This window comes from Podarcis muralis, chromosome 1 (assembly GCF_964188315.1).
Source record: "Podarcis muralis chromosome 1, rPodMur119.hap1.1, whole genome shotgun sequence".
NCBI classification, from domain to species: Eukaryota; Metazoa; Chordata; class Lepidosauria; order Squamata; family Lacertidae; genus Podarcis; species Podarcis muralis.
In genome coordinates, this window is record NC_135655.1 from 78,933,940 (window position 1) to 78,945,940 (window position 12,001).

The 12,001-nt window shown below is 44.0% G+C and overlaps 1 protein-coding gene across 6 annotated transcripts; it reads left to right on the top strand.

The window, feature by feature from the left end:
* Positions 1–108: 108 nt before the first annotated feature.
* On the top strand, positions 109–12,000 carry SIRT3 (sirtuin 3). 6 transcript variants are annotated; one of them, XM_028736501.2, is made up of 9 exons: positions 110–433; positions 1,093–1,188; positions 3,257–3,440; positions 3,820–4,002; positions 5,628–5,860; positions 6,027–6,127; positions 6,382–6,543; positions 7,835–8,044; positions 10,846–12,000. In XM_028736501.2, the coding sequence occupies exons 2-9, from the start codon at positions 1,113–1,115 to the stop codon at positions 10,921–10,923; spliced, it is 1,227 nt and encodes a 408-aa protein (XP_028592334.2). In that variant the 5' UTR covers positions 110–433; positions 1,093–1,112; the 3' UTR covers positions 10,924–12,000. The 6 variants fall into 6 exon arrangements, 5 of the variants coding, with proteins under 5 accessions (XP_028592334.2, XP_077788399.1, XP_028592343.2 ...); XM_077932273.1 differs by having other exon boundaries at positions 110–341; XM_028736510.2 differs by having other exon boundaries at positions 110–293.
* The last annotated feature ends 1 nt before the right edge of the window (position 12,001 follows it).

Here is a 12,001-nt window from a genome sequence, read left to right on the forward strand (position 1 = left end):
CGGCCTCCGCTTCGGGAGCGAGCCGGCGAACTTCTCTCGGGCGCCCCCTGCAGTCGTTGGGTGCCGGTTGCCATGGCGGGCCGCCTCCGCGCGTGACGTGGGAGTGGGGATGCTGACGTCACTCGCCACCGCCTCGCGCCACGAGGAGGACGTCGAGTGTCGCAGCTTCGTGAAATAAAACATTGCCGCCACCGCCTCGCTATACCTGTCGGCGGCAGAGAACATGTCTCCTAGGGGAGAGCCGCTAGGGCCCCTCCGCGCCGGCCATAAGTGACCTGGACACGGTCCCTCAGGTTCCTTTTGCTCCCGTTGCTCAGGTGCATCGCCACCGTCGGACGGAGGTTTGGGCAGGGAAGCGTCGCTCTCCCGTTTCTGGCCCCTCCGTCCCTTTCTGCCCGATCTTAGAACTGAGGGAGGTGCGGGTTCCTTTGCTGTAAGTGGCATCTTGCGACGCAAAGAACAAAGTTGTTGCACTCATTGCTGTATATTGGTGTCGAAAATACTAAAAAGAATAATATCCTGGATGGGGATGTGTGTCTGAAGTGGGACTTGCCTTAAAATGAATGAAACACAGAGCTGTGCTTCTTGGGCAATTACGGCAGTCGGGGACTAGTGGCGCCCCTTAAAAAAGCCACTGGGAACGAGATTACACCCAGCAGAACCTACTGCAAAGAAAAAAGCTATTGCCAGTTCAGAGCAGTACTGTGTAACAAGCAGTTTTGTAGCATAATTCCTTAAGTGGTGGCGCAATTCATCTCCAAAAAGCTACTGTAAGGGTGGTGGGGACCTTAAGAGATGGATTTTTAGTATGAGCGGATCTAGGCTCTTCTTTTAGGAACATTAAGGTAAAGAGCTTTTCAGCTGTTCTTTCAGGCTCAAGATCACTGAAAGCAAACAAGAGTGGTGCTTTGCCCTACTGATCCACTCCAGATCTTCTGTAACCTTCAGACTACAAATACATCCCAAACAGGAAACTGGCGAGATACAGAGTGATACCAGCCTCCTGCCCCCCTGCATGTGTAGAGCCATTAATAAAGGGAAGAACACAGAAGACATAGAAACCTTCTCTTGATTTTTCTTTCTCTGGTGCAGGACTAGGCGGCTGGAGGGAAATGAACTGGAGATTATATTACAGAGTCTCTGCAGGAAGGCATGCACTTTGTGCTGAAAGTTTTCAGAGACCAATAGGTACGTAACAGTCTAATACAGAAGAATATGAATGAACTGGAAGGGGCATATCAGATTTTGGAAGAGTTAGGAGAGCTAAGACCTGGAATGGAAAAGCTTACAGGTACTCAGGGAGATTGTTGGAATGTTTAGTATAAATAGGAAAGTTGAATATTGGAAGGATTCTTACAATGCATCAGACTGTTGGCTGAGTACTCTGACAGACAACTGCTCTCCAAGTTCTCAAGTGGACAGAGGCCTTGGCCCTGCTACCTGAGATAACTAGAGATGCCGGGGACATTGTGCATGGAAAACATACAGTCTACCACTGAGCTAAGGTATTTCCTCTATGAACCAATTTAGAGTAGGTAATTTTTTACATCTATCTGTCTGTAGAACACTTTTAGCCTGCAAAATGGTTTATAACTCTCACATCCTCCGAGGAGCCATATGAAGGAAGTGCAGTAAAATGTAACCTCAGACTTTTGCAGTGTATCCCCCTTTATCCCCTTTTGTTGCATAAAGTGTGAGTCTCCTTTGGAGCAAAATCCTGTTGCTTTGTCTATACAACTGCATGAGGAGATACTTAATAATAATTTATGTTCTTTGGCAAATACTAGTCATATAGTCAGTGTGGTGTAGTGGTTAAGAGCGGTAGTCTCGTAATCTGGTGAACCGGGTTCGCGTCTCCGCTCCTCCACATGCAGCTGCTGGGTGACCTTGGGCCAGTCACACTTCTCTGAAGTCTCTCAGCCCCACTCACCTCACAGGGTGTTTGTTGTGGGGGAGGAAGGGAAAGGAGAATGTTAGCCGCTTTGAGACTCCTTCGGGTAGTGATAAAGCGGGATATAAAATCCAAAACTCTAACTCTAAACTCTCATATATAATACAAGGCTGGGGAACCTTTCCCATTCTCCAGGGCTCCATTTGCGGGGGGAGAAGTAGTCAAGGCTATACACCTGTAGTGTTTAGGTCCAAGGCCAAAAGAAGGCAGGGTCAAAGCATACATAGACACTCACATCCCATTCACAAACCTACATACAGTGGTACCTTGGTTTACGAACTTAATCCATTCCGGAAGTCCATTCTTAAACCGAGGCGCGCTTTCCCTAATGAGGCCTCCCGCTGCCGGTGCCTTTCCACCATTTGGATTCCCTTCTTAGACCGAGGTAATGTTCACAAACCGCGACACTACTTCCAGTTTTGTGGAGTTCGTAAGCCGAATCGTTCGTAAACAGGACTGTTCTTAAACCGAGGTACCACTGTACATAACACGTGCACATATACACACTGTATCAGGCCGCCAGTGTAGTGCCCTCTCTTCAGCAGACAGGTTGGTCAATGATCAGGAAGCATCAGAGTCATAGTTCAACAACCTCTGAAGAGCACCACGTTCTGCTTGCATGGCTTCTGTGCTACATGCTGAGAAAGGGACTCCCTTTCTCCATGCTTAGCCCAGGAACTGCCAATGGGGGAAGAAAGTAATCTCTTCCTTCAGAAGCAGCTCAATTAACTTTTGTGCTGCACAGTGTGAAAGGGACTCCTTTTCTCACTGTGCAGGATAAAAATGCACCACACTGCCCATGAAGGAAGAACTGCTCAGCTCAGCTCATGGGCAGCTCAGCAGCAGGACTCAGCCATGTTCCCTCTTCCCCACTACTGAGCAGTAATTTTCAGTAAGCTGAGCAGCACAGGGCAGTGGGAGGTTTTCCTCCCCTCACTATGATCTGTTCTCCCCGGGCTACTTCACGGATTGAATATTACAGCTCAGCAATGGGGGCGAGGGCGGGGGGGGGGGAAGGGGGCTAAGTAGATGGATCTGGGAAAAGACTGGCAAGCTAAAGGGCCGGCCACACCTGGATTATGAAGTGAAGGTTCCCTACCTCAAAATAAATGTTTAATTAACTAAATTAGGGTTAATCCTATTGCTCCCACTTTACTTGTGAGTAAGCCTCATTAAATTTAATAGGACTTCTTAGTAGACATCATTGGGATTGCACTGTTAAATGGGTTTTCTATTCCTCAGTGAAATTTCATATAACCAACTATTACAAGCCCTGCATTTGAAAATGGTTGTTATGTTTTATAGGATGGAGGAATTGCTGGATATGTTCCCAGCAACATTATTATGGGAATTTTTCTGGTTCTATGGCCTGCAGAAAACTGCTTCTAACTTCATTGAAACCCACCTTCGTCTTTCCAAATGGAAATCTTTTCTTTCAAAGAACTCCAGAAAGCAGAATAGAAAAGATTGCAAGTACCTATGGAGTGAGGTATGATATCCTTTCTCCTGCTCATTTTGACTTTGAATTCTTCCACCTTCCTTCACAAAACGTGCTTGAGACACTTGTATTTATTTGTGTTTCTCTACCTTATCCCATAAGAATATAAGAATCTCCTTGACTTAAAGTGCGCTCCTGGTTCTTCCTTTGCAGCTGTGGCTTCAGTTATTTTAGAATTCGAGCAAAGGAAGTGTTGAGAGCGCACTTTAAATCATTTGACACCAGACACAGGACGAGTAAAGCCACATTGTTAAAAACAATGCCAATTCACTGCTAATACGAACTGAGGGAGTTTTCTCCCAGTAATCTCGTTCTGGTGAATGGCATTTGAATGTGTTTCTTTGTAACCCGTTGCATATGTTGCTGGCAGGCCCTTTTCATTATCCACTGCTCTAATGGTATTCTTTGGAGGTGGCAGAGGAAGAAATGATGGTCAAAAGGAGCAGCTCACCCTGAAGGATGTGACAGAACTAATTCAGAAGAAAGAATGCAAGAGAGTCGTGGTGATGACTGGAGCAGGGCTCAGCACTCCTAGTGGTATCCCCGATTTCAGGTAACACTCAAACTGCTGTCAAGGCCTTGCTCTCTTGACTGTACAGACATTTCCCCTACTCTGTAAAGTCTCCACCTTGCGGAAACTCTTCAGCAGCCACCACACTGCCCAGTCATAGATGGAGCAGCTTCAAGAAGCAGGGCACAGGCAGTAAGAGTAAACCAGGCTCTTTTTTTGGAATTGAATGAAGAGGCTGGTACTGTAGGTGTAACTTTTTTTCCTATCCCAACATTGCGCCAAACAAGGTCCATTAATGGTATAGTCCCTTAATGCTAAATAAGTGCCATCTGGTTTTATGCTACATGGAGGATGCCACAATAGGTCCTTTAACTATTTAATTTGACTTTCTTGCACCCAAAATTTCCCCTTTTATGGATTTCGACCTATGTTCAAAAACAAATAGCAACAGAATCCAGAGCAAATACTCCAGGTGTTGTGCATGACGTGACAGACACGCATTTGTCAACAGAATGCTATTTCACCAGTCACACACCTCCCCCTCCTTCATGTGGCTTGTCAACTGCCTTTATTTAATTTTTGAAAGCATTTTGTGAACACTTATGCGTATAACCATTCAGCCATTGCCTTATTTTTTTTAAAAGAAACTTTTAACAGATTTTTTTTAAAAAAATAAGGCAGTAAAGTGAAAAACTGCTATTGGGGATTAGAGAGGGATGTTTTAGGTGGCTTTATGCAGTGCCAGCCAGTATCCTGCACAATCATCTTCTGCTTTGAACTTTCAGCACATTTCTTTTTTCAGAGAAGGAAGGCATGTTTAATCTGAGTATTTATGTAAAGATCTTTGGTCTCAGGGAAGTGTCACATTTTGCTGTAGTTCTCATTTGCTTGTTTGATCCTGCTATGCTGATAAAGAGTGAAACAATATGCTACTATATCAAATCAAAACACCCTTACCCTGTTTGAAGTTCTCATGCTATCAGCTACCCTCCTTCTCATTTCTGGTATCATTGTCACAATGTCTCCTCCCATCTTAAAAGCATCATTGCTTCTTGAGAGAGGCCTCCACTGCTGAATTCTCCTTCCTGTTCACCATAAGCTGTTCACATATCAACTGATAGGCCATTTTGGTGGTATGTCTTCTTGACAAACTTGTGATAAAATATTCCTCAACTGTGTTTCCTCATATGTGAATTTACTTCTAATAGGGGTATACCGGGGACACGGGTGGCGCTGTGGGTAAAACCTCAGCGCCTAGGACTTGCCGATCACATGGTCGGTGGTTTGAATCCCCGCGGCGGGGTGCGCTCCCATTGTTCGGTCCCAGTGCCTGCCAACCTAGCAGTTCGAAAGCACCCCCGGGTGCAAGTAGATAAATAGGGACTGCTTACCAGCGGGAAGGTAAACGGCGTTCCATGTGCTGCGCTGGTGCTGGCTCGCCAGAGCAGCTTCGTCACGCTGGCCACGTGACCCGGAAGTGTCTGCGGACAGCGCTGGCTCCCGGCCTGTTAGAGTGAGATGAGTGCACAACCCTAGAGTCTGGCAAGACTGGCCCGTACGGGTAGGGGTACCTTTTACCTTAGGGGTATACCAGCACATGAAAAACCTTTGCAATGGCTTGGTTTCCTGGCATGTTCTGTAGTTTTCTTCCCCTCTTGTCTCCACAGGTCCCCTGGGAGTGGCCTCTACAGTAATCTCCAGCAGTATAATATTCCTTATCCAGAAGCCATATTTGAGCTCAATTACTTTTTCCACAATCCTAAGCCTTTCTTTACATTGGCCAAGGAGTTATACCCTGGCAATTACAGGCCCAACTATGCTCATTACTTTCTCCGACTTCTACTTGACAAAGGGCTCCTTCTGCGTCTGTACACACAGAACATTGATGGGCTGGAGAGAGGTACGTCTCCCCATCCCCTCAATTTGGATCTAAGAAATAAAAATCTAGGCTAATGTTAGAGATACTGCAGCAAACCTTTGGATGGCAGGAAGCGTATTCTCCACTTCCTTTGCGTTGATGGAACGTTTGGGCCGAATTGACCTTAACTCTGAGTTTTGTGTTCTAGTTGCTGGGATTCCTCCAGATAAACTAGTTGAGGCTCATGGTACATTTGCTTCTGCTACATGCACTGTCTGTCGAAGGTCATACCCTGGGGAAGACTTCAGGGTAAGTGACAGCACAGCAGATACACCACTCCAGGAATATCAAGCATACTCCAAAGGGTGCTGGTTATGTTTGGCTTAGGGACCAAGAATCTTGTTTTGCGGGGTTCACAGGTTTGCTTTTACTTTCATTAATGCTTGGGGTGTTCAATTAATAGTACCAATGGAAAGTGTCCCTTGTAATTTCAAGTGATGTAATGTGTGGCTTATACTGCCTGATTGTGGACTCATATCCTGCTTTCTGTGTTATCATTATAGGAGGATGTGATGGCTGACAAGATCCCTAAGTGCCCTGTGTGTACTGGAATGATCAAACCTGACATTGTTTTTTTTGGAGAGGAGCTCCCTCATCGGTTCTTCTTGCACGTGACAGATTTTCCTATGGCAGACCTGCTCTTTGTCATCGGAACCTCCCTTGAGGTCTGCGCTATCATGAACATGGGAAGAGAATGAAAGCTGGGGTATTGAGACAGAGTGGTTCGGGGACTCTGGAAAGCAATGCGGATCCAAAGGGAAAGCGAGGGTGGCAATTCAGGGATCAACAAAGTCGAGTGCATCTTGGGAAATGTGTAAGAAGGATTTATAAATAGCTCGGGAAGCATAGATTGCCAAAATCGAAGAAATGATTTTGTGTATCTAGTGATGTAGGGAGAGGCAGAATCAGAGTTGTTGTCTCTCAGTGGCAGAGCAGAAGTAAATGTGCCTTAAGCATAGACATATGACAAGACAGTCTTCACTAAATATTGTTGTGTATAAAGTCAGGAATATTGGAAATGCAAGCAGTTTTTCCTCTTTGACATTATCCCAGCACACACAATAGAAATCTTAACATGCACATTGCCTCCATCAGCAACTGTGTTAGCAGGGGAAAGGGAGAGCAATATGGACTCAAATCACCTGTACTGTAGGGATCAATGATGAATCAGTACACCCTATTTCCTAAATAAGAAGCATGTAGATTTCCTTAGCTGCTGTTCAAATGTTCTGCATTAATTGAGGGTGAATAGCTGGTACAGTGTATGGCCAAGGGCAGGGGTCAGCAAACCTTTTCTGCAGGGGGCTGGTCCACTGTCCCTCAGACCTTGTGGGGGGCTGGACTGTGGGTTTTTTTGGGGGGGGGGAATGAACAAATTCCTATGCCTCACAAATAACCCAGAGATGCATTTTAAATAAAAGCGCACATTCTACTCATGTAAAAACATGCTGATTTCCTGACCGCCTGCGGGCCGGATTTAGAAGGCAATTGTGCCGAATCCGGCCCCCGGGTCTTAGTTTGCCTACCCATGGCCAAGGGTATGCACCCTGAAATAGGAAGGCTTTGGTTCAAATATTAGATTAGATACAAACTCACTGGATGGCCGTGAGCAAGTCATTTTCTTACAAGCCTCAGCTATACTCTTTCACTTAGGAATAATATTGCTAACCTACCTACCTGACTTGTTGAAAGGATAACCTTAAATAATCTTAAGCTTGAATTGCTTTGAGTGGGCATTTAGCAGAACCAGTGTACAATAGGTAACATATTTCCTTTTTGTTAGCAGGTTCTCATTTACACTACCATATAGCCCTCATCATTAACCAGTATTTGGGTGCATTATTACAGTTGTTTGATAGATCAATAGAGCTCAAGGTGTTATGAATTTCTTTTGAGCTGTGACTTTCACTTTGGAGCAGAATATGCAGCCTTTTCCTTTTGGTGTTTGGATTTTAGGTGGAGCCATTTGCCAGTCTAGTTTATGCAATTCGTAGCTCTGTTCCACGTGTACTGATCAATCGGGAACTGGTGGGACCATTCGCTCATCAGCCACAGCACAGTGACGTGGCTGAACTGGGAGACGTCATCATTGGAGTAGAAAAAGTAGTGGAATTGTTGGGCTGGAAGGAGGAGTTGCAAGAATTAATGAAGAAGGAAAAAGAAAAGGTATGAAAGTTCGAGTTGAAAAGCTTTTATTCTCTCACCCCATTTCACTTGCAGAATCTCTCATGAGTACAAACATTGCAGGAGTTCTGAAAACAGCAGTTAATCACCTGTCTTGACATAATATGACCTGTACAAGATGGGGGGTATCTGGAATACCAGTAGTACATGTGAAAAGGTTCTAGAGGTCTTGGTAGACCACAAGTTTAACATGAATCAACAGTGTGATAACAGCAGCAAAAAAGCTAATGCTATTCTAGGCTGCATTAACAGAAGTATGATGTACAGATCAAGGGAAGCAATGATATCACTCTATTCTGTCTTGGTCAGACCACACTTGGGCACTGTGTCCAGTTCTGGGTGCCACAATTTAAAAAGGATATTGACAAGCTGGAACATGTGCAGAGAAGGGTGATCAAGATGATCAAGGGTCTGGAGACCAAACCTCATGAGGAATGGTTGAGGGGTTTTTTTTCCTCCTGCTCTGGAGGGTAGGACCCAAACAAAAGGTTTCAAGTTACATGAAAGGAGATTCTTAGTAAACATCAGGAAGACCTTTTTAACTGCAAGAGCTGTTTGACAGTGGAAGGGGCTCCCTCGGAAGGCGGTGGACTCTCCTTCATTGGAGGTTTTTAAGCAGACGTTGGATGGCCATCTGTCATGAATTTCAAGGGATTGTACTATTTGATTATGATTAAATTTGTATACCACCCTTCATTCGAAGATCTTGGGGAGGTAAACAGCATAAAAATACAAAATAAGAACAAATCAAATGAATGCCCTCCCCAAAAAACAATGGACTAGATGAGTCCCTTCCAACTCTATAGTTCTGTGATTCTGTGACGATAGAATTAATGACATTTTCCTATGTATTTGTTGTATTCTTACAACTCAACAGTGATATGCTTTCATTTAACTGTAAACGAATCATTTCCTTCTCTGTGTTGTTGCTTTTGCACTTTAGTCAGTATCAGCTGTTGAACGGATGCACTTTGGAACAAGTAAGCTTCATAGACAAATAATGTTCTTTCTATTTTTAGCTGGATGCAAAAGACAAATAGGAAATCTGACCCCTGCTGTTGGAAATGATGTTTACCTCCTAAAGGACTGTTCGCTGCAGCCAAAGGTTACAGCAATAAGAGCAGAGAACTGGAGGAAAATATGCTCTCCATTGTGCTAGCACCCAGTAGGTTAGAAAAACTAAAAATCATTCAGAGAGTCTAGTTGCACATGGATGTCCTCTGAAGGATCTTAGGAGATGATGATCAAATGGCAGGTTGTGAATTTGCTTTTGCATAAGAGGCTCTAGATACCAGAGTGGAAGATGAAGATGTACATTATAGCTGCTACTTCCCATTAAACTTCACCTCTTAAGCTGTTTCTCCAAACAAACTCTTCAAATGTTTTCTAAACCATCACAGATCTTGTGGTGTTGCACTAGTAGCCTTAGCTGCAATAGCATTCATCACAGTTATGCTGAATCTGACATTGTACCAACTTGTGAAAGAATTTGGATTAGGCCAACTTTCATAACTAAGCTTAGAAGTTTGACTGTTCAGTCAGTGTGTCTTCTGCTGTAGCTTCTGTGAAGATCAATCTGAAAGCTGATATTCTAAAATAATTTGATGTATTAATATGCAGTGTATCATTTATGTAACATGAAAAGATAAGGGGTGTGTAACTACAATTCTAGCAAGAAATGACAACAATGAAAAGTGTAGTGAAGCTGCTGTTTGAACTTGAATGAACACTTATTGAGTGGCAATAATTAGTCAAAATAAAAGCATGTTTCAGCTGTCTCTCAATATTCTGTCTGCAGATTTCTCAGTATTTAAATTCTAAACTTGTATTTTCTGTCCTTTAATTCATTTAATGGGGAAAAAAGTATTGTGGGCATCATTCACATAATTGTCTGACATTTTTCTGGGTGTTATTCAGCATCTTTGAATGACAGGCTTTTATCTGTTTAAAAGAGATGCTGGGCTTCTGGGTTTCTTCTTTCAATATGTAATTGTTGACAAAGAGATGAAAGGAAGCTCGGGGTGGTTAGAACAGTGTTATTTGTAGTGTTACCCTGAATTAACATTGAGATTGTGGAACCTATTAAATCTAGTACTGCTACTTTATGAACTTTAAATCACCATGAAGATGCCAACACCACTTTGTACATGTCAAGTGTGTGTAGCTTAATATTAACTTTGTGTCTGTGCCATCCAATAACCATGTAAGCCAAGGATCACCCTTTGCTTTTAGGAATTGTGACTAGTTTGCTCCCCCAATTTGAAGAACTCTACTTATTTCTCTCCAATTACAATCAACCTCAGAGGCTGGATCCCCCGCCCCCAAGCTCTATTTTCGGCAAGGCCGTTTTTGCAAAGAGCTTCTGATAATTTGAATGTGCTAACAGATTTGTTTATATGAATGTGTGATTCAAATATTGGATTGGAAAGCTCTTGAATTTAGGATAAGCCATTCAAATGAGACATTTGAATCACCAACCCTTCTGAAGTGTGTGTGTGTGTGTGTGTGTGTGTGTGCGCGCGCTATATACTGTCACCTCTTACTTCCCTTTTCGCCAAACTAAAAATGCTGCAACATTTCCTTACATGCGAGTACCTCCATCATATTGGTTGCCTTTTTCTAAACCTTTTCCAACTCTACAATATTGTTTTTGAGGTGAGGCAACCAGAACAGTACAGTACACAGTATTTCAAATGTTGTTGCACCCAAGATTTGTATAACAGTAGTTTTATTTTCAGCTCCTTTCCTAATGCTCCCTAGCATGGAATTTGCCTTTTTCACAGCTGCAGCACAGTGGAGCAGCATCTTCCATGGAGCCATACACTACAACCCCAAGGTGTTCCTGGTCACTGTCAGTTTAGAACCCATGAGTATACACATGAAGTTAAATTTGACTTTTTGGTCCTGATATACATCATTTTTTTAGGGGACGCGGGTGGCGCTGTGGGTAAAAGCCTCAGCGCCTAGGACTTGCCGATCGCATGGTCGGTGGTTCGAATCCCCGCGGCGGGGTGCGCTCCCGTCGTTCGGTCCCAGCGCCTGCCAACCTAGCAGTTCGAAAGCACCCCTGGGTGCAAGTAGATAAATAGGGACCGCTTACCAGCGGGAAGGTAAACGGCGTTCCGTGTGCTGCGCTGGCTCGCCAGATGCAGCTTGTCACGCTGGCCACGTGACCCGGAAGTGTCTGCTGACAGCGCTGGCTCCCGGCCTATAGAGTGAGATGAGCGCACAACCCTAGAGTCTGGCAAGACTGGCCCGTACGGGCAGGGGTACCTTTACCTTTTATACATCATTTTACACTTGCTTCCACTGAATTGCTTTTGCCCTTTCCTTCAGTTTGGAGAGTCATTTTGGAATTCTTCATAATCTTTGTTTTAATGACCCCAAACAATTTTATTTTAATGACAAGGAAGACAAAAGGAATATCAATGGCCATAAGGCATGATGGCTACATGAACAACAGGGGAAGGCTTGGTTGTGGGCTTCCTGCAAGTGCCTGATGATCACTCTGGGAAACAGGATACTAGGCAGAAACGTAAGTGATTAATAACCTTTTAACTATATATTAGGAGGACGGGGTATGCAGAAGAGTCATAATTATACTCAGTGTTAGTTTGTGGAGATAACCCACAGTTTCCAACATTTTCAAACAGTACAGCTAGAATCAGAGGCAGCTGGAAGATCATCCCGTCCGATGCAATGGGCGGGATACTCCACATATGTGATCACTACAGACTGACTGATAGACACCAATGGCCTCAGTGAGGTTTAGTTTGTTGAAAGCACAGAAAGTTCCACCGCTCACCCACATGGCATTGTGCTTGAGTACAACACTGCTGTAACTGTACTCCTCCCAGTTTGGCTGCATTTACATTGCCAAGAAATGTCATTTCTAATTGTTCAGATACAATCACCCAAATAATCAACAGATGCACGCAT